The following is a 22,672-nucleotide window of genomic DNA, read 5'->3' as shown; positions in this document are numbered from 1 at the left end:
AAACAAACAAAAGAAGACCCGACCGACTAAAAGAATAAAGCAGTAGCCTGGTGACTTGTGTGCTGCAAAAAAGACCTGACTTAACCCCGTTCTTTTAGTCCGCTGAAGAGAAGAGCTGAAAACCACCTAATGGATAAGTTTCAGCCTTTGATTCCATGTACAGCCAGGCCCTCGGAAGTCTGTGGGACAGGATACAAGTTAAAAAGGAGCGGCTGAGACAGGAGGATCATTCCTAGCAGAGGAAGGAAAGAAATCCAGTTGATAAAGTATCACGGCAGTGCCACTTCCAGAGGAGGAAATCGCTGTGTTAAGAAAATTGTATTCAGAAGTTAGGAATGGGGGAGGTGAGAACTTCCAAAGCAAGAAGAAAATGCCTATTTCAAGAGAGAGTATTAAAAACCTGAAAGGAGCAGCCTTCCTTTCTCTTAACTCTGGTTTCGAGTGGACGTTTTCAAACACCATTAATCATTGCGGCTCAGTTCAGTCATTTGTATGTAAATACGCATTTTCGTACTTAGTAAGTCGATTTTTCTCTCCCATCACTGTTTGACAGGGGCCGAAGGAAGCGAGCTCTGTGTCGTGCTGGATGTGAGTGCAAGGACCTTGCTGGATAGAAACATGTAACGGACACCTGACGTTGTCACCTTGCATTGTATATTTTCTTGTAAATAACATGAAATTTAAGTTCTAAAAAAAAAAAAAATCTCTTTATGCAATAAAGACATTAAAATTTAATACCGATTACAAGTAAATAATACATCCGTACTTCTTATTTGAAATTTGTTTTAGCTGTTATCAGTAAAAATCAAATGAATTTCCCCATAATCTCCGTGTGTGAAATTACAGGATGATATAAAACGGGATGGCTGGGAGACCAGCCAACACGTGCTTTGCTAAAAGAGCAATTCCTGCTGTCTTCCTTAAAGGATACGTAGAAAAATTGTTTGAAAGAAGCTGTGGAACGCTCCCATGAAGTTATTTTTAACTCTCTTGACAAATCTTAACGATTATTTTTTTTTAAAAACAAAATTACATGATTTGAATCTATTGCATACAAATATCAGCTCGGAACCACCTTTGCCCTTCGTGCTTTCCGTGAGCATGGAAAATCACGTGTGTAATTTAGCTTATTTGATGCCTGACCTTCAAATCTAAAGCACTCTTAAAATAATAATGGGTGTGAAAAGCGGTTTTGACTTTTACCGTAGCCTTTATTCTTCTGCTATTTCTTATGTGGGTTTGTCGGGGTTTTTTTCTGTCGTTCTCGTCACAGGCTACAGAAGAGGATGTGAGTCTGTTCATAGCATTTTCAAAAAAATTATTAGTATAAAAATTCATGGCCTGTAAATCTTAAATTTGTTGGCCCAGCTTTTATAAAAGAGACTTTGAAAAGGATTTTCATACCTGGATTTTTAACAAGTTTTACTCCCAGAAAAATACAGAGATATTTTAATGGGAATTCCTCGGTTTTTCTTTTCAGACAAAAATTTCTTTTATCTTTTTTTACAAACCAACCAATCTAAGTGTTCTTTGCCAGTACAATTTGTGTTATCGATCCGTATTGCTTTTTTATACCTTTTCCCTTCAGTTTGTCAAAAGAAGGTAAAAGTGTTATTTCTGTCTGGATATGCCCAAGGAGTTGTTATAACTCTTTAAAAAATTGGCGTGTGGGTACGGCTGGGTCCGTAAGCGCACTCTCTGCTACGACTTTTGTGTTGATTTGGGGAAGACCGTTCTGTAAATAAGTAACTTTAGGGGCTGGCATTGACAAATCATCACCAAGGTCAGTTGTTTTGTCTCCCTCTTCTAACACAACTTAACTTACCTAATGCTGCTGCGGAGTCTGGGTCTTTTCATGGACAGCCTTTTTAATTTATGTGGAAACTAATGAGGTCTTGAAATTTAAACGTATTCAATGTTTATCTTAATGCACCTTCTCCTTGAAATCCACGGGTGCAGTGAATTTAGGAGGCGAGGAGCTCGGGTCTGAAAAAGAACGTAGCGCGCTTTCCAGAAGAATAAAAGCAGGTTTAGTCAAAACGCTGAGAATCCATTTAATACAGCAATAAACAACAGGGAAAGGTGTTGATTTCAAAATTCCAAATGTGAACAATCTTAGAAAAATAATCATCGCTCACACTCATTTATAAGCAATCACTTCTTGATAAAGCATCAGAAATGTACACTTAGCATTTAATACGATTTCTGATTTTATACTCATTAGCCTGTCTCTTACAAGTGTGTATTTTTGAAACGCAGCTTCCCTATAGAAGGGACAGGCTTTTGAGTGATGATCACAATTATCCTAAAGGCAGGTTATGCTGTAAAAAGCCCCATCATTGGGCAACTTCCAAAGGTTGCCCCTGTGCCGCAGGAGTCAGCGTGTGTATCTACTGTTTCCTCTGAACGTTGCTGATACGGAGGAACGGTCAGGAGTCCTGTGCTTTGGTCTTTGGAAAAAGGCATAAAATTGAGCATATTTATACCATATATAATCACAGATTGTGCTCTCACTCTAGATACAGTCCCCAAACCGGTCACGTTAAATAGCGAAGTGTATATATACTTCATTGGTTAACATTGATCAAAATCAAATCAAGCTTTCGTTGCATCCTTTATTAATGGAAAACAGAAGTGAGATGCTGCATCTTCAAAAGTAAAACGGAAACCCCTTTTTAACTGCATGTAAATGGACCTCATGCTTTCAGTGACACCGAGTTAAATCCAGTTCTTTCAGGCATAGGTGCAGGTATGATAAATATGACTGGAAGCAAAGCTCTAACCCTGAGTAGAGATCAAAGAAAGGTATATACACCTATAATAAATCCATTTCTAGAAGCTTGATTATGTTACTGGAATCAGATTCTTAATCAATTCACTATCTAAAAGAATTTGACACGTTAAAAATACCCCCATTCCGGTCAGCGGTTGTTTTCTGATGAAGTGTTAGGATTCACTGGAACTTCGCTGCTTGAAACCTCAGGCTGAATTGGGGGTACCTGCTGATAGAGACGAAGAGAACCCCCTCGTTCTGCACAGCGTGTGCTTCGGTCATTCCACCAGATTAAAGACAATTGCTCGTGCCCTTTACTGAGGACGTGCAGAAACCTAAACACTCGTTCATTTTAAGTTGTAAGAAAAGAGAACTGTTGCCTTTTCCCTTTGTGAGCACCATCTCTCCTCTTGCCTTCCTCCCAACGATTGAGCAACAATCAAGTGTGCAAGAACGTTAAAGTGAACAATAAAGAAAGGAGGGTAAGGCTTGCTTCAGTAAGGCTTCCCGAAGAAAACTTTATCCGCCCTTCGACTGCTGGGTAAACTCTCTTCATTCTCCGGAGGTAACGGGAAACGACCTCCACATCAGGTTCACCTGAACAAAGGAAGGAGAAAAGGCGCCGTGTTCTCTGCCGGGCTCTGAACCAGCCCTTAAGAACCTGTCTAAAATTGCAGCTTTAGCTCCGGTCTTAAAGCAAACTGTTTTCTGTGGTTTGCCGTTCTGAACTGGTGCACACTGAGACGGCGTAGGGGCGTGGAGAGTTGTTTCAACACATCTGTGGTGGTTTCTAGCCAGAATTTTTTGTAGCAACTCATATTTTACCAAAAAAAGAATTCTTTTCGTATTGTCTGGCTCTTTTTTTTTTTTTTTTTTTTATTATTTTGCCTCTGTTAAAACAGTAAATTCCAGGCAGATTTAGGTAGATTGAGACAGTCTCCAACCTGTTTGGGGTAGAATGTTATAGATCTCGCAAAGCTATGGCTTACACCTTTTCAAATTTAACTTTTGTTTTTTTAGGAAGAATTTCTAGTCCGCGTGCTGCTGTGGCACACAAAGTACGATGGGGACTGTCTACGGTCACTGCTGCCAACCGTGTCACCAGCCCCTTCTGAGCCGAGCTCTTGCAATCCTCAAGTGCAACACCTCCACCTTAAAAATAATTAATAGTTTTGCCCCTCTGCTCTATTGGAAGACTTTACCAGAACCTTTCCAGTTGTTCCTTTTCATCATTCCTAATGATTTCTCTCCAACTTCTTTCTGCATAAACAGGTATTTACTGAAAACTGCAGCCCGCCCAAATTTACAAGCTCCAGGTTGAATTTGATTTAAAACACCAATCCCGCTTGTGAGAATCGATTTTAAATTGAAACACCCCTGTAGAACCAAAAGAATAGTCTGTAACGAAAGGTCCAAAAGGAAAGGTTTTGGGGGAAAAGCACGCTTTTACCATCCGGAAGGAAAACATACAAAAATAAAGTTCTGCAAGATGTAGACGTGCTCCTAGAATATTTTTTTTTAAAAAAATACAGCACTACATCCTTCTTGTGTTTTCAGAAATGATTAATTTTAATCTAAATTTTTTTTTTCAAGTTTCCCGGAAAAAAAAAATCAAGAAATTAAAAAAAAAATTCAAGCTGAATTTCTAACAGTTTGCTCTGTTAGAGCATCATAAAGCTCTTTCTTTCTGCCTCCCCCGGCATGGGGGTGTGGGGGCACCCTGCGTGCTGCTGCCGGTGGAACTCCTGAGAGCCCCGGGGCTCTCAGAGGGACGGGCTCATTCCCGCAGAGAAAGAAAACGGCACCTTTCTTTCCGAGGGGTTATTTAGTCATAAGTGCAAGGGCAAGGCAGCGCACGTAATATGTGCTCTTTACGGGGTGCTTTTTGCCTTTTTTTTCTGGTTTGCCACGATCTCGGAACTGCTCTCTAAGCAGTGTGGAGTTGACGAGGCTTAGTTTCTCTTTGAAACTTTTGTGAATTAACCGAAAAATAATATAGTTGCTGGCCACAACCAAAACTAGCAATCCAGAGCAGTCAGATTAGAAGCAAATTTAATTTAGCCAATTAAAGAGGAAAATCTGAGGTTTGTACTATAAAAAGACCTTTCAACTTTTAGGAATTGTTTGTCTGCTCCCCTGCTGGAGCCCGTCCTTACCTTTACTGTATCCCAGGTTTTTGTCTTTCAGCATACCGTAGCCGTCCCCTCCAAATAACATATAGGATGGAAGAGTCACGTTGTATATCTCGTCCATCTGGAGCGGGACGTAGGCTGGGACTCGGCAGGCCGTGCAGAGCACTTCTAAGCTGACAACCCTGTTGCCGGGTGCTCTGGAGAGATCGTAGACCACGTGGATGCCTGCGAAAACACGCGTTTGGAGGTCATTTCATGCAGTGCCTGTTGAACACAGAGGGCTGGAAGCAGCATTCTCCACTGCTTTCAACAGATTCCTTACGTTAGTTTATGGGACTGAGAAGTTATATTGTTCTGAGCGATACCAGTTAGTGCCCTTTACATTCATCAACTTTTATCCAAGAAAATTCACGAGATTTGAGAACGGCTGAAGTATGGTCCCACCTCAGGTGTTTATTTCATTATCTGTTCTCATCACTTTTCCGCAGAAGGAAATTACTAGTCATGGGATTAGGACACTGCACGATAAAAATACCTTCCCTCGTTTTTGCAGTCTTACGCTTTCTCATTCCACTGCCTTGTTGGCCAAAATGACTTCTTTTAAAACCAGCCAGCCACCCCAACTTAGCAGCTATTATGGATAATAAGTAACGTCCTTAAAAAAGGAAAGTCAGGCCAGGGCTGAACGTTGCGGTTTCTGCTCGCTCTAGAATTAACATTTCTAGTCGTGAACCTTCCTCGGTCGAAGCCTGGGGAGAGTCAGGCCCCTGGAACAGCATTGCCAAGAACTTGCTGACGAAAGCTCATCCAAAGCACAGAGGCTCCTTCCAACCCTGGCGCTCTTCCTGCTCTGCATCTTCCATCCTGAATCCTTTCCAGAGCTACCGGTTATCTTTTTTTTTTTTTTTTTTTTCTCCTGTGAAAAGGCAACAAGCAGAAGGGCTGCTGCTGCTTTACCTCAATAGTACCCAAGAACCTGGGCACAGGTGGTGTCCTTGGCACGTGGGGGTTTCTCGATCACATGGAGGGGGTAGTGCCCCCCCATCCCCAGGCTACGTGGCGGGGGAAAAATCCCTCAGCCCCTGTTCTTAATTTTTCTGCTAAATAAACACTAAAATCCTCACTGCATCACAGAGAGACCGGGAATAAACATGACTGTAGCCCAGTGCACATCCGCGCAAATACGGGGAGCTGCAATTCAAGAAATGTGTATGTTTTTAATATTAGCCGTTCATCCCTAAAATATTTAGAAATATACTGGAGCAATTCCATAGTTCACTTGGACTAAGTCTAGAACTGCCAGCAAGCATTAGACGACGGTGCAAAATGATTTTGATAAACTGAAGATTTGGCAAAAACTGGCAGAGACATCCAGCCCGGGGTTCCAGGTGGGGCTGCCAGCGGAGAACTGCCAGCGGGAGTTTGTTGTAGCTATTACTGGGTTACAGCTATCCTCAATTATACCTTCCTGTGGTTAACTGAAGCATTAAACTGCTGTCACTGCGGGTTACTGAACTGGGAATCCTGTCCTGGCTGAAGGGAACAGCGATGACCTGTGGGCTGAGCGGCTCAATTAAATACAGGTAGGACGAACCGCGTTAGTTAGCTGAGTAGTTAGGGCTAGTGAGTTAATTAGGGCTACGATGTACAGCCAACTTCATTTCCATTCTTAAAGAGGCTTCCAGGTGTAATAGGGACAAGGCCAACAGAAGGGGTGGGTGGCTTGGAAAACCAAAGAAATGTACCTCCAACCTGCAGCAGCTCTCCGCTTCCTATTCCGTATCTGTGCACGCTGTGCTCGAAAGCTTCTTTCAGAGTGGAACCTTTGAGCCTCACCAAATCAAAGCGACCTCCGAAGGGCAACACAGACAGCAAATCTTCCACAGTAATGCTATCTGTGGGAACGAGACTTTATTTACATTGATTTTTTTTTTTTTTTTAAAAATATACAATATTTTTAACAGTACATTTACAGTATTATTAACAGTAGGTTTTTGACACGGAATACGGCAAACACAATTTGAGAAAACGAGGGGCAAGAGAGGTGAGTATTACATATATTGTCCCAACCAAAGAACCTGCATCTTTAGCGTCCAGCAAGTATCAAGGCTAATAAATCTGAGTTTGATGTAACTGCAAGTATTGCTATTTAAATAACTCCATTAAAAGAGATTACAGACCACCAACCCAAGCTGAATAAAACCAGACATTCTTACTAAGGCAAATTTTCCAATCACTTAAGACTTAGTCATGTAGACCTACAGAAAAAAATATCTAAAATGAAAAAAACCCCTTGTTTTATGTGATACAAGGAAAATAAAAACTGTAAGACTTTAGCATTCAGAAAACCCAGAATTGAGTTACTCTACACCAGACTATGGAAGGCTCCCAGCAACCATACTGTATGACCCTCTACAGTCGGGTGGAGAGTGGAAGAAATATCCGCTATCTCTCTTTGATCCGAGGCAGCAAGGAGAGAAGGAAATGATAAAAAACATCGTGTACAAACAATGCCAGTAATTTCTATTAATGTCAGCCTGAGTGCAGTTGGGCTCTAATGAGGGATAAGCATTCGAGGAAGTTTGAAATCGCTTCCAAACACTGTGCAAATCCCATCAAAACACTGGGTTCAGACTCGCACAATAACTTGATTCTTCCTTCTTGATAAAGTTGTCATTCAGCTTGTAATTTTACGTACTGTTAGTGCTCTGTTCATCGATGGGTGACCGGATCCCACCTCCATTCAGGATGCACAATGAAACATGGTTCCATGACTTTTTATCCGGACGTACGACGTTCTCATAAAGCTACAAAAGGAAAATGTCTAAACTGCTTTTTAATCTTCACTTAGTCCAGGCTCTGGAAATCTACAGCCAATACAATCTGAGACTGAAAAGAGTTAGAAAAGTTTTATATCGCTTTATATCACAGCGACTGTGATAAAGGCCAATGTTTTGAGCATATTTGGAGAACTGGGAAGCGAAGAGAACCTTAAGTATAGCTGCACATTAAAAACATGGAGGGGAATATATAAATTACTCTAGGTCTTGTTACATGTTGCAGGGAATTACGATTTTTCAGCTTCTCTGAGATTGGTTTTTAATATTTGGAACGGTCTTGGCAAAGCAGAAAGATGCAGAAGAGCAGAGGAAGAGGACACAGGCAGACTAGATCAGACCCCGGAGTCCACTCTGCACAGCATCGTGTCTCCAATGGTGGCAAAACTCTGACAAAATGCAAGGACAAGATAATATTTACTTGTGGCATCCTAAGTAATAAGGAGAACGGAGAACAGGGATTTACTCAGTTGCATAAGGATAAGCCCACAGCGTTAATCCTGAGAAATAACTGAATGGAACAGGAAGAGGCTAAGAAAAGAAAGAAGAGTAGTGGAAGGGATGGACTGGTTTCTACACAGGAATAAAACTACGGTTGTGACTCCTCCGTCTCACAAAGAGAGAAATACAGGAAGGATGTGACAGAAGTCTATAAAATGAAGAAGGGCTGGTGGAGGCTGGGTAGGAATCGGTGTGTTTTCTCATTTCAAGAATGATAAAAAGCTAAGAACGATTCAGAAGGGGGCAACAAGGATAGTCAAAGAAACAGAAGAGTTTCTGAACGTAGAACGATGACGCAGGCTAGGACTGTCTGACCTGGTGAAGAGACAACCTAACAAAAATATTTGAGAAGCCTATAAAATCATGAGGGCGTGAAGAGGGTGCAGGGGGACCAAGTGTTCTAGTGCAAGGACTATTCCTTGGCCTCCAGCAGGCATCCAGCCAGCGGGCAGACGGCTGCATACGGACAACAGAGCAAGGTCTCTGCAGGATGTGCAGGTCAGCGGTGGAACGTCCTGCCACCGGCTGCTCTGGAGGCTGAAGGCAGTCAAAGGGAGATGGGACAAGATAGTTCGGAGCCTGGGAGTGTTTCATCTGATAGCTCTGAAGTAATACTTAGATGTGATTGTCACCTGTGGTGGCAATGTCTTACCGCAGCATCACAAAGCAAATTTCCCATGTTACATTCCTGGAAACGGCACGCTTGGCTTGTACCATTCAGGTAAACACTAGTTTTTCCAATCTCTTCAGAATAATTCCCCAGGTTCTTCCTCCATTTTTCCACTTCTTCTTTAATGTTCTGATCTATAAAGTAGTGTAAGAGTGTAAAATAAGCATCGCACGTATCTCATATTAGTGACACTTCAGTGAATACAAAGCTTACGAAAAAAACCTGCTCTTCATGATTCTGAAATGTTACGCTTTCCCTAAAGCAACATGACATCTACACTCACTTCAAAGAGAGTCTGTAAAGGGAGCAGGCAGGACAGGACAATCAAGTGAACAAGCTATTCCTGAGCCACAACAAGGTTATCTCCTCTATAACACAAATATTTTTGCCCAGTCCTGTCCTAACCTCTGACCGACAGGGTTTCTAGCACCTATCTTGGCAGGTGAGAAAACTTTTAATATACAAGTGAGCTCAGTCTTTATTTGACATCATATATATTTTTTTCACCCCCAAATATAGCTTCCTCCCCTTTGACATAGTGCTAGAAGGAATACTAACTCAAATATCAACATCAAGGAATAAACTCTTTATAGAAATTAATTTTCTATGCACATCTGCCTGCCGGGTGCAAATCTAATTCTTTCAGACGAAAAAGATACAAAGATACTTATATATAAAGACAGATAATGTCACAACTGTTTTATGTTAGCTATTAGTTTTAAGCAATTTGCCACGTAACTGCCAGCAACAGCAACATTTATAAAATGAGAGCACCTGTGTACCTGAATTTTTACTTTTACTGACATCAGGCAGGGAAGGTAAATTCTCTTTACATCATCTCATTACTTTAATAGATCATTGAGAATAACATAGTAAATAAGAATATCTGTTAACACATCATTTTATAAGGATTTATTTTATAAATACTCTTCTAAAACCCAGAAAGTCTATAAAATATAAGCAAGCGCTGGACAAGAAACAAAGACTAGAGAACCAGCCCTGGGTAATCACAGAGCTGACAAAAAGCAGGTACCAGAGCTCGGACAGAGTGATGAACAGAGAGCAACAGAGAGACTCTCCTTCTCCTATCCTTTAAATGTTTCAGAGCTGAAACATTGAACACGCTCAGCATTGAAAACAAGGAGTCATGGGGTTTGTGTATTATATTTGCACATTGCCAGAGTATTCCAATTTTTTTCTGGAACATTTCCACGTTCCTATATTGCTGTAAACCCAGTTCTGAAGAACCCAGCCTCTGGCAAAACAGTGTGCATTTCTCATCATAATCTTTTAAATCATAATTATGGGGCTAGCTAAAACGGGCTCTATTAAATGGTAAAGTGGTGTATCACCTCAGCTCCTACAAAAGGACGTTGCAGTGATTTTAAACAGACCAGAACATACAATGGATTTGTGCATGTTCAAGGAGAAATTAAAAAGAAAGAAACAGAAAGAAAGAAAAGAGGAGGGAGGGAGGGAGGGAGGGAAGAAACTGGGTACAACTATAACAGTCTGAATCCACATACCTTCAGGGACATGGCTGTCCAGCAGAATGGGGTTTCCAACTGCTTCTACCACATTTCCTTTCTTGTCAAACGTAACATTTAAACAACCGAGATATTTTCCATAAGCATAAGCCTGTACAACTGGCACCTTCCTCCCATCATCTGAGTCAACCACATATGGATACGGACCAGCTGGCTTTTCAGTAGAGGGTGGGATGCCTGCACGAAACAAGCATGTAAAGCGGGTCTTCAACTCATGTGACCTTCAAGGAATTATTAGAACGATATTTCAAATGTTTCTCAGCCTTAAAAAAAAACCCAAATAGGATATTAAGCAGAAAGAACAATGAACGCATTGGATGACAAGCCCATGTTTGATTGATCAGTTATGTTATTTCACAAGAGACAATGTTGTTTTTCAGGACATGAGCTCTAATAACTGCCACAGTGTTTTTTAAGTTGTGACAGCACACTCCTCCATGACATCATGTCACAATAGCAACAAAGGAACTTTTCATTCCAGTTACTTCAATCTAAACCTCTCAGTAATGCACATGTACTAGCCTCTGGCTGAAAAGTTTATTGTTAAGCCTTCATGCTACATTATTCTGCATCAGCTAGAAAATGAGAGTGTTAGTGAAATACACATACGGCTTCTTGATATGAAAAAGTCTCAACAATTTTTATTGATAACACGCAGTCAGAATACCTATAGAATGCAAGCAGTTCCGTCAATTTGTGCATACACCCAACTGATTTTTTTAACGATACCAAACTTAGCCTCCAAAATTTCAGACAGGCTGCAAACCCTCTGCAAAAGCAAACTTCGTTAGCATTTTTGTTATGTGGTCACGGATTTAAAACTCTTATCGACCTGCAAAGTTTGAAGGGTGATTAGATGTAGGACTTGGAAACAGGTAGATTAAAGCAAGGCATTTACAGGGACACCTCCCACTAGACCAGGTTGCTCAAAGCCCCATCCAGCCTGGCCTTGAACACCAACTCTGAATCTGGCCCAGTACAGCCAGCGTTAAACTATTATTTGTGCAGGTTCTCCAAGTTTAAAGAGAAACAGTTTCAGCTTTGCTCTAGAAGCAGCATTTCAGTCAGAAGTAAAATACCTGTATAGAGAAATGTGTTTGTATGTCCTCCAATTACAACATCCACTCCTTTCACTTTTTGGGCAATATTTTTGTCCACAGTAAACCCAGAATGTCCTAGGGCAATTATTTTGTTCACTCCCATAGCAGTAAGTTTATTCACTTGGAGTTGCAATGCTTCAATTTCATCTTCAAAGATTACATCATCCCCTTCAGAAAAAAATAAAAAACAAAACCAAACATGAATGTATTTACAAAGTATCTTAATTACTTGTCTTTAAAAAAAAAAAAAAGTAGTTGATATTGGATACTATTTTGTATAATTAATGGAACTTCGAATGTCAGTGGCTTTCAAATTTCCTCAGTTGGTTGAAGCTCCTGATCTGATGCAATGTTCTCCAGTCTCCCAGGGGCACCTGTGTCATTAGACTAATCCATCAATATGTGTTTCAGTACAAACACTTGTACTAGAAAGCTTTTTTCTTCCCAAATTATACTATACGAAATTATCTGAGATCTTCTATCTTCTCCAGAGTTAAGTTAACCTCTCTTTTTTTACTCCACACTCATCTCATTCTTCGCCCCTCTCGTGGCTTTAAACAGGCTCGTCTTTGAAGTCCTGCACTAAACTCTGAATTGCCTTTTTACACAAATTATTTCACCTAATGCGCGCCACTCTCAGTAACACCAACACAGCACAGCACAGCACACAATCGAGATACCATCCTGAAATGAGAACATAAAGAACGGAAAGTCTGGAAAGGAGAAACCTTTTCCGGACCACAATGTTGGGAAACTCACAATCTTTCTGCAAGGTTTCTGCGCCCGCTGAAATTATTCTGACAAACAGTTACAAAAGCACTAGACAAACATGCACTTTTGTCCTGGGCAGAGTGTTTTGGGTTGCGCCAGAAGACTTCCTATGTGAGAGACTAATTTCTTTGACAAAGTTTTAAGAATAGAGAACATCCAACAAACTGAAATCCTAAACTTTCTGGTGAAGACAACCGAGTAACATTTCTACCAACTTCCCCTCTACCTAATTCCGCTCCTTCCTGTGGAGTCTTTTGATCAAACCATTTTGAAGTACGCCTTTAAAGTCAAAAGATTTACATTATTTCATAACAAAGGGAGGAGTGAAACGAATTTACAATCCAGCGCAAAATGTCTCGGGAAATGAGGAGGAAGCTGCTACAATGGAAGAGATAAAAAGAGGGTTACATAAAGTGGTTCACCACCACACCCATTGAATAGTTCTGCTAGTGCCAGAGGGAATCTCTGCGCTGCACATTGCAGAGGGAATTGTGCGGTGCATCCCCCACATTTTCTTCCTGTGGACCTCTTCTTAGAATCAAAGAGTCATAAGTTAATTGAGGTTGGAAGGGACCTCCGGGGGCCATCTAGTCCAAAAACCAGATGAGGATGCTCAGGGTCTTGTCTGAACAAGCTGAAATTCCACAACCTCGGTGGGCAACCTGTTTCATGGCTTAACTGCTCTTACCATGACAAATTTTTTCCTTATGTCCCACCATAATTTCCTGTGGTACTACTTGAGTCCATTGTTTCTTGTCGTTTCTCGATGCCCCTCTGGGAAGAGTCTGTCCTTGTCTTCTCTATAAACCCCCTGAGGACAGTAGAAGGCTGCACTTAGTTCCCCCTTAGCCTTCCTTCTCCAGGCTGAACCAGCTTAAGCCCCTCTTTGTATGTCCTTGTGCTTGACAGAAGCTGGGCCTCATGTAGAGCTACCGGAAAAAGGGGAAGTCCGAGAAATGCTCCTTGAGTGTAGGCCCTTCACGTGCTCATCTCGCCTCCCATGGACCACCTATAACAGCCAGCAGCCCATGGTGTGGGGACCAGTTCTGCAAAGAGAGCTGAGGTCTCTTAAGTGAAGAGGAAGAGCGAGCCACTGACTATCTGTGCTAGCATGCAGTTGCCCGCAGGCTAACTTCTCCCACGACATGCAGCCAGGTGGACCACCATAACCAAGCTCTCCCCACCAGCACCAGCTCTGTTACCCCTCGACATCACTGCAGCCTACAATGAACCATACAGTGAAGACATATTATTATTAATCTTCAACCCCCATTTAAACAAACAAACCTACTTTGATAATGAGGGGAAAAACAAGGTCTGTCCCATGCCAGTAAGTCCATCTCTCTCCTGGGACAGGGAGCCAACAGCGATGGGACGGGCAGTGGCAATGCCAGCCCACCCACCCAACCGCTGCCTGCTGTGGAAAGAGATTCCTGCTTGGGGGCTGCGGGGGCTCCTCACACCCCCTCTCCATGACCTTGCCGTGGCATCTCACACAGCTTCCTACCCCAGTCACCTCAGCACTTGGACTAATGGAGCTGAAATGGGCCAGCAGGTTCAGAAGTTATACAGCAAAGGACTGCAAAAGCAATTACACAGCACTCATTTCTCTAAGAAACCAGGCAAAAAGCAATATAGGGCTTAGTACTCAGCTGCACATTTTTCAAAACAAGTCCTTATTTAAAAGTAAGTTATTGCCCGTGTCAGCATTTCACTCCTCTCGCACGGCACTAAACTGATGTGACACCCTCTGGGGTAAAGTTTCAGATAAAACATCCAAACTGTGCTATAAATGAACAAGGAGAAAGAACTGGCTGCACATGAAAAATATTACGCAAGGTAGCCAGAATAAAGCGGAATAAATGGAATTTAAAATTCCATTTTAGAAAACTCTGCCAAGTTGATAGTTTTGTAAATATTTTGCTGCCTGTAGGGTTACAGAGTAAGCAGCTTTGGGTTTCCACCTTACACGAAAATGGACAAAATGAGACATATTATTTCACAGCACCGAACGTGGATGCAGCACCTCTCAGGACAGATAAAGACATTAACTGTTCTGTGGGGTTTACAATATCACTGCAGAACTACGGGAGGTGAGCTGGTACCATCAAATACTAGAAGGATGACTTTGGGATTACCAGTGCGAAGCAAATACATCGACAAGCCTGTCTGTGCGCCAAGTTATGAGGAACTCTTGCAGGATGTGGAAAAACTGGCTGGGCATTCAGCAGAGATAGCTGTATACAGCAAAAAGGAGGAAAATTTTCAAAAAAACTGCCAGTTGGCTGTAATCTATAAATTGTGCTAAGAGTTCCCCATCCCCATGGTTTCCAAACAGTAACATTAACAGTACCTTCAGCAGATATTAATTGTTCCTTCACAATGGAAACACTGAGATTTAAGGACTCTGTTCAAGTACGCTGATAGCTGTTTCAAGCAGATTATGAAAAGTACAAGTTGCCATTTCATAATTCTGTGGAAGTTATTGGGGTTTAACAATAGAAGAAATCACACTCTCACAAAAGAGTTCCACAGAAAGCCGTCATGTAGGAATTCACATGTTTCAGCATTTTCAAGCTTCCTATTTGCCTTGAGAATGCCCTAAGAGTGCACAGCGTGCCAAAGCACTGGCTGCAGAGTCTGGGAAAACTGAATCATCTGGGAGAAGTACGGAGAGATAAGCAAAGTGCTGAACTCACAGCGTATCTTATTAATTGAACTAAGGAATTAGGTGGATAATTATTTTTGCCACCAACCCATCTCTGCCATGATTTTATCAGTCTGAAGGATTGCTAGGTCATGGGTGATATATCATCGCTGAGTTGTATTAACATATGCCGCATTCACATTTTTAAAGCTTCCAAATGTTTCCCCACACACTGAGAAGGCAAAGCTGATTATAAAGACTCTGAACACTATAAATGTTGCTGTTAGAATTTGCCCTGCTTGTTACTTAATTACACTGTGGGATATACTTAGCTTAGGGCTGCTTCAGCTCCATCTATGGAGCTAACAAGCCTTCCCTTCCAACACTTTTTTTTCCAGTTGTGGTCTCTATTATAGTGTCTCAGCAGATTCAATAAGATGTCTAGATGTTATTGGAAATGTATTGAAATGCTTCAGAGAAACACTCCAACACTCTCTGGATTTCCCTCCAGTATATTTATTTGCAAGAAAATTAATTTGATGACCCCACCGCACCAGCACAGTTGTTTGGAAGAAGGGCTGAGACCTATTTTAATAATCCTTAATGAAGCACACTATTGGCTGTCTGTCCATTTTTCAAACTTAGCATGATGCCAGATGGTATCTACCCTCATGCCCTGAAGCACAGGTGAAATTCTGTTGCCTACACAAAATACAGATCAATTTTCATTTTCGGCTGGGGGGGGGAGAGGGAGGGGGAGGGGGAGGGGAAGAAAGGACACCAAAGACACAATGCTGTACAACAGAAGTGAGATATAGAAGTCTATTCTGACCTCAGATGTTCACTTCCTGATAGTTTAAACACACAGCACAGGAATTAAAAAGCACAGAAGTAACAGTTTTATATTCTAATACTTCCTCAAAGCATTGAATATTCCTTGTCTCAAGAAAGCTGTGCATTACTTCTTTATTAATAAGCAATGGAAAGAGAAGTACTAATATCAGGTCCTTTTTCAATGTGGAAAATACTTTAAACTGGTGCTTAGGGCATCCCTACTGCAAAAACCAGGGAAGAAAGTCTGATTTTGTCAGAGGGGAGCTGAGCTTTGAGCAGGCAGTGACTCAGATCTTCTACAGCTGATTTAAATGTGTTTCTCATTCCAGTAGATCATTTTATTTTACTAAAAAAAAAAAAAAACCTCAACAAACCAAAACCCCTTAAATGTTGGAAAAAATAGTCAGAAATTGAGAAGTCTTTTTCCTCATCAATTCTAATTTTACTCATGAATGAAGCAATTGTGGTAAAAGCTGAATGGGTGTTCCTTCTGTAGTCTAATTTCTGGAAATATTTGAGAGGCTAAAAACATCTTGGGCAACTTCTGCTTCAAAAACACATATGAAAGTCTCCTTGCTTTTACTAGGGCTTGAGCATGGAGCATCCAAGAGCAAAATTTCAACACACAGAGAAATGGTTTGGTTTGAACACACTTCACTCTTGAGACAAGCTGTATTCGTGATTTAACATTTGTTTAAATAGATAAATAACAATAAAATGTAAAAGAACATAAATTTAAAACCTAAACAACAACAAAACCCCCAAAGGTCCCCCCCTAGCTCTCCTGCGATCTCACTGACCTTCTTATATTCCTAGATAACTCAGTGAAGCTAAATAATTCAGTTCTGTATGAAAATGGCTTTTAATGTTAACAAGTCTTCTCCAGTTTAAAAATCAGGCAGTTACAACGTTGAATAATACAACTAAATACTGATAAAGCAACAAACTTCTCACTTTTCAGCTGAAAACATTCAACTTCAGATTTAGACAAGTGGGCAAGTAATATAATAGTAACAAAGGATAAACTCAGATACTAAAGAAAACATACCTGGCTGTGAAAGAAAAGAAGTTTCCTTCGTAGTGTAGCCAACAATTCCTACTGCTTCTGAGTCAAAATGAACGATTTTAAAAGGATTAACGTATTTCATCATTTCGTTCCCTAACGGGGTTTTCCCCTTAATGTTTGCACTCAGGATTGTAAAATTAGCATTTTTAAGAAGAGGATCCAATAATCCGCTCACACCTTCATCAAACTCATGGTTCCCCAAAGCCTGTGAAAAGCAAGAAGAAAATATAAGACCTCCAATATTCAGCCTATGTTCTAGGGAAGAAAACCCTATCTTGTCTAAAACAGCATGTTCCCGTTTCTCATGAACATAGAAATGGGTTCTTTTTTAGGTTTAGGTTTTTGCTTTTCAGACTCTCGTATATCAATACAGATGTGAAAGTCAAAATCTAAAACCTATCTAAATAAGCGCTTGTAATCATATAACAGATTAAAATCCACTGGTTTCTCATCCTGTAACTGCAAGAGGATTAACAATAACCACAAAGGAAATGATGCATTTTGTGTAGGGAAAACACATCATTTAAAAAAATACTGAAGAAAACGTTAAATGCCAATGACAATATTTGTTATCTTTAAATAAAACATGCCTTTTAAGAGCCTGTGCTTGGATGACAGGTTTTTTTAAACATATTTAGTTCACATTTAGTAAGAGTTCTTGTGTGCTTTAGCATGTAACAAGAAAATATAATTTTATAGCCATCATTAATACCGTCTCTATAGAAAATCCACATGCAGGTGTGTGCGTAACACTGCGAAGTGCCAAGACGATCACACAAAACGACCAATCCAGGTTATTTATTCGCAAGGTCACAGCAACAAGATGAGAATGTTTAGTTGTTCCAGGTTGGTTAAGCAGAGAAAAATAGACTTACCTTAAAAAACCATGGAACTTTCTCCTACCTGACCCTTTTTCATGCTCAGCCTGAGCTGCCACATGCCTGTGCCCGCAAGTTTGGCAATAGCCAGCAAAACCTCTGCAGACGGCAACTTTGCGGAAGCACAAGATATGCAAGAACCTCGTAGCATAGTTAGGTGTTAGGGAAGGAAAAGACATATCTATAGACACACGGTAACAGTGTAACTTGGTACAAGTTTTCAGGTGGCAACTGGAGCAGAGCATGAAAGGGGTGCTAAGGGGCCAACTCTTCCAGCCAAAAGCGTGCTCATATTTTCATTCTGAAGATTAAGAGGGGAAAGGCGCATTCATCATCTTTTAAAAAGACTTATATATGTCTCTGCTCTACTTAGATAAACAACCCCTATGTGTTTGTTCCAACTCTTATTCCCCAAACAGATGTTATTGACCCTGATCGTGTTCCAACAGGACCCTGAAGCCACCACAGGCATGGAAGCTCAATATTCCATCAGCTGCCTGGCAGTGTCTTTTTTGGGGGGGAGACAAAGGCTCCTGACTCCTTGGAAAGGCACAGGCAGGTAGACAATGGCCCTGTGCAAAAATCAGGGTATGAGCAGTAACTTGCATTGGCAACCGACCGCTCCTGCTGACGCTAGTGAGAACACTCCTCACACCCCAGGGAAGGAGCCAAATTGCTCGCGTGCTGCTGCAGCACTTTTCCAGAAGAGCTGAGAACTATCTTTAAGAAAATCCTGACTTGGGGAGACACAATGCACTCCAACTATATTCCATTTCTAACTGTATTCTAACTGCAATCTAATTTTCTGTAAAAAATAAATAATAGTAATAATAGTAGTAATAATAATAATTAAAAAAAAAAAAAACACTCTAAGGAAACTCGTTTTGATCTCAACTGATGTTCTGGAAAGACATCCATGGACTGGTAGAGCATCTCAGGAAGGTAATGAGCTATTTCCTTTTGGCTGATGTTTATGCTTTCTGTTCCTCCTAAATATGCAATTAAACACCCCCCACCCCCCCCCCAAAAAAAAAAAGATTGTAAATGAAATAAGAATTTGAATTGGATGTAACTGCCATTAGCTTGTTGTGAAAAAAAACAAACAACAACAACAAAACCCAACCAACCACTTACGAAACCTTGTTTCTTTTGGCTTTGTATCCTGTATTTGGATTATTTCATGTCCATTAGGATACAAGCTTTGATCAAAATTTTTCCCATGGTGCGGGTGGTTATAAAGTCTCTTGTTCATGAGAAATCACTGGTGGCTAATAATACAGTTTTATTTTTGATGCACCTCCTCCTCTGGGGAGGAGGCTGTGGACCGTTTTGGGTTCCTGTACTCTCCCTGACTACCCTTATGCCCAGAGCTTCTCAGACTCTGTACCTGTGCAATATCCCTTCACCAAATCTGAGTCCATTGGCCAACATGAATGTAAGTCACAAGGGGGAATAAACAGAAGTATTCCAGCACACAGCATGTGATCATATAATCCTCCTTTTCACAAGAAACCAGGCTAGAAATATTCCAAAATCAGGATACAATTGAACAGGAGGATGTAACTTAGAAGTAAAACTAGAAGACTTCCCTCATCCCTCCAATTACTGCCTTTGTGGTACTTAATTTGGATTTTGGTGTTAATTACACCAAAAACCAAGGCTAGTGCCAAGACAATTTGGAAGACAATACTTAGCTAAACAGGAGAAAATAGGCTTGAGGTGATAACAGACATAAATGAGGAAAGGGCAAACTTCAAAAAGGAAATTTGTCCCATTCGTGGAACAAACCTCTACTGCTGCCCTAAATCCTTCTACGGCTCCTGCCCCCATCCTGTAACAACTTCTATGACTCATGTTCCCTCCTTCATCCTGTTTGGAATCCTACTCCTGCATCTCACTTCTAATCATTTTGGTAATCCCCACCCCTTCTGTTAGGGATGTGACTTCCCAAATTTTCCTTAAATAAACACTAGCTCACTCTTCTGCAGTGTGGCTCTTACTGTGGTCCTTGAGCACTGCCCCCCCCCTCCAGCCACCATTCCCCACTGCATGGTCCCCATGGTCCACGGACAGAAGAATCGAAAAGGATGCTGCGAGCTGCCCAACACTCGGCATCTGTCCTCAGGCTCTTTGGTAGCAGAGAAAGGTGCTGAAGTCTCTGCAGCTTCTCAGACTATCCTGTCCCCTTCTGTCCTCTGACAATATTCAAATTATAAGATGCAGCACCTCCACAGAGAGCAAGAGGTTGACTACTTCACCTAAGGCACGCGTGTCCAGTACAAGCCTCTGGCTGTCCAGTATGGGGTGGAATTATTTTTTAATCTTACTCTGAAGAAAAAGCTCATGGGATCTCCTAACCAGTCCGCAGATGCTTCCTACATAATGTGTTTCTAAAACAGCACTAGTTCAACACTGCTGATTTTGCCTGAAAGAATTTCTTTTTGTGATATGACTGGGAACTGTACAAGCTCCCAGCCTGCCCATGAGCCAGTCAAACCAGCAAATGTGAGAGAAATGACAGCCAGCAGCAATCATTAAGGAAAAAAGGTCGGAAAAACCACCTCGAGCCATTTCTGCACTGCATAACCCCAAAGTGCTCCCCAGCTCTTGGTGAGGATGAGTCCTGAATGCACACACTCCTCCCTGTCCTCCACCAGGAAGGAAAACGCTCTTAATGTTAGTTTTGCAATTAGGAAACCGTTCATTAGGCCATGTGAACAGGGAGCAGCATCCTTCACAGACCTGTCTGTCTGCTATACGAAGGGTGTTTAGCCTAGGAGAGTACACTGGGGCATCCCTTTCCCTTCCATAGCTGTTCTGAAGGAAGAAACAGGTGAAGCCCTTTTTACCTGGGAAAGGAAAGAGCAATCCTTTCCAGAGAAAGCAACAACAACAAAAAAAAAAACAACCCGAAGACAGAGGATGTGATAAGCACAGAAGATTTTCCCCTCAAGCTGGGGAAATACGCCCCTCAACTGGGCTGAAATAAATACGTAGTCACTCTCACAGCAATCACCCTCAAATGTAACTTTAATCTCTCTCCTCCTTTCTGGGGTCGTAGGTAAACAAAATAAGCCATGATAATTCTTTATATATTAACAGGCTAAAGATTTAAGGACATGGAGCGACATCCTCAGTCAAAGTCTCAAATTCTTCTACCTTCCTCTCAGCACTTGGATGACCAAAAGAGACAGAGCAAAGGTGCAAGACTGGCACTGTCTCAGAGAGCTCCCTTTCGGCTGCGCTGTTACTGTCCCTGTGCCACTCGCACACAGCCCCTTACACCCCATCATGACCACAGTGCTGGTGGGACTGGACAGGACCAAGGTGGGACTGATGAAAACTAAAAATCCTCGCCCTGCCAGCACGTGCCAACTGTCCCTTCCCACAGGACCGAAGCCGGCAGTGCAGGCTGCGACCCTCCGTCAGGATTAACCCCTCCGTTGCAGGGCAGGCTTCTCGCCCAGCTTTTGCTGGGCTCGCTTCCATCCCTCTCCAACAGAGCTCGATGCTCTCCCCAAGCCGCTGCCTCTCCCAAGGCGGGGGTTACTCCACTGCATCACTGTCTTTTGCCCTGTTGTAGCCTTGGCATCAGCTCCCGGCTTCTGGCTACCCGTGGGGCTGCCAGCTCATGACTTCACCTAGCCTCACCACCTCTTCTCATCTCCTCCCTCACATCCCGGTTGCCTTTCACCACGATTTTAGCGTGACCCACAGCCTTCTCCGATACAAAGCTACCCACTCAAGGAGGTGGCGACACAAACGACAGCAGGGGAAGAAAGGGAGAAACAGACCCAGCACCCAAGGAGGTTGGAAGACACCCCCCCCACACACCGCGTCGTCCCCCCCCCCGCCCCGCTTTACCATGGCATCGTAGCGCAGCAGGTTCATGAAGTGGACCGCCTCCCGGCCCTTGAAGCGGGAGAACCACACCGTGCCCTGGTACTGGTCCCCGGCGTCCAGCAGCAGCACGTTGCGGTGCGCGGCCCGCACCGCCGCCACCCGCGCCGCCCTCCGCGCCACGCCGCCGAAGCAGCCCGCCGCCCCCTCCGCGCAGCTCCGCGTCCCCGAGCCCTGCGCCTCCACCCGCCCGTGCACGTCGTTGGTGTGCAGCAGGGTCAGCCGCAGCTCCGCCGCCGCGCATAGCACCGCCGCCGCGCACAGCACCGCCGCCGCGCATAGCCACAGCGCGACTCTCCGCCCCGCCATGCCGCGGGGGTTCCGCGCCGCTCCGCCGGACCGTTCAGGAGCGGCGGCGTCCGGGGAAAGGGGGTGGCCGCGGGAGGGGAGGAGGGACGGGGAGCGCCGCGGCGGGGCGGGGAGCGGGCGAGCCGCCGCGGAACCCGCGCAGGCTGCGCGCCGCTCCGCGGAGCCTCGGGGCTGAGCTGCGCGCCTGCGCTGTCGCTCCGCGGGGCGAGCGGCCGTGACCCGCCCGCGGCAAAGGCACCGGCGGCCCGTCGGGCGCGGAAGCCGCAGGTGCTCCGCGGCTGCCGGGCGTCTGGCAAGGGCTTGGGGCGGTCGCCCGGGGCTACCGGGAGCCTTTGCCGGTGCGACCGCTGCCCGCCGGTCTTCGGGGCTCTCTAAGCACCGGGTGCCGTCCTGAGCCCCTTGTTGTCCCGGGGGGGACGCCGGCCCCCACAGTCCCGTCTGCCCCACCAGTGTCCTTCACCACCGGGTCGGAGACGGGCTTTCGGCCGGCTGCTGGTGGTGAAACGAGATGGAAATTCAGCCAGCAGCGAAAGGACAAACTCCAACGCTTACAGGAAGCCTGGGTGAATGTTTAGTACGCTGAAAGGAGTTTCCAAACCCTCACATGAAAATGTATGTTTTAAGGGTTCCACTCAACCTCTCTCCTCCTCTTTCTCCAGTAACGCTTAAAATAAAGAGTGCTATTTCAGCCCTGAAAAGAGTTACGC

At 43.2% G+C, this 22,672-nt stretch overlaps 2 protein-coding genes across 4 annotated transcripts in view; one reads left to right on the top strand and one right to left on the bottom strand.

The window, feature by feature from the left end:
* The window catches only part of SNX14 (sorting nexin 14), a 48,876-nt gene extending 48,127 nt beyond the window's left edge, over positions 1–749 (top strand). For all 3 annotated transcript variants that reach the window (XM_074150836.1, XM_074150835.1, XM_074150837.1), the window contains one exon: positions 554–749. In XM_074150836.1, coding sequence (XP_074006937.1) covers positions 554–592 — 39 coding nt within the window. In that variant the 3' untranslated portion in view covers positions 593–749. The remainder of the gene's footprint in view (positions 1–553) is intronic.
* Positions 750–3,212: 2,463 nt separating this feature from the next.
* Positions 3,213–21,965, bottom strand: NT5E (5'-nucleotidase ecto). The gene is made up of 9 exons (XM_074150612.1): positions 21,621–21,965; positions 16,861–17,083; positions 11,540–11,728; positions 10,440–10,637; positions 8,896–9,047; positions 7,604–7,712; positions 6,651–6,800; positions 4,930–5,130; positions 3,213–3,370 (listed from the first exon to the last, which is right to left on the bottom strand). The coding sequence occupies exons 1-9, from the start codon at positions 21,963–21,965 to the stop codon at positions 3,213–3,215; spliced, it is 1,725 nt and encodes a 574-aa protein (XP_074006713.1).
* Between the last annotated feature and the right edge of the window lie 707 nt (positions 21,966–22,672).

This window comes from Numenius arquata, chromosome 7, assembly GCF_964106895.1.
Source record: "Numenius arquata chromosome 7, bNumArq3.hap1.1, whole genome shotgun sequence".
Taxonomy (NCBI): Eukaryota; Metazoa; Chordata; class Aves; order Charadriiformes; family Scolopacidae; genus Numenius; species Numenius arquata.
The sequence above is the reverse complement of the archived record's forward strand: the minus strand, read 5'-3'. Positions and strand labels throughout refer to the sequence as shown.

Excerpts from the sequence above, each read along its gene's own strand:
- NT5E (XM_074150612.1), bottom strand. The coding sequence starts at position 21,965 with ATGGCGGGGCGGAGAGTCGCGCTGTGGCTATGCGCGGCGGCGGTGCTG. Across the intron at positions 9,048-10,439 it reads GGACAGCCATGTCCCTGAAG|ATCAGAACATTAAAGAAGAA; the intron begins GTATGTGGATTC and ends ACTACTTTATAG. Across the intron at positions 3,371-4,929 it reads AAACCTGGGATACAGTAAAG|GTGAACCTGATGTGGAGGTC; the intron begins GTAAGGACGGGC and ends TCCTTTGTTCAG.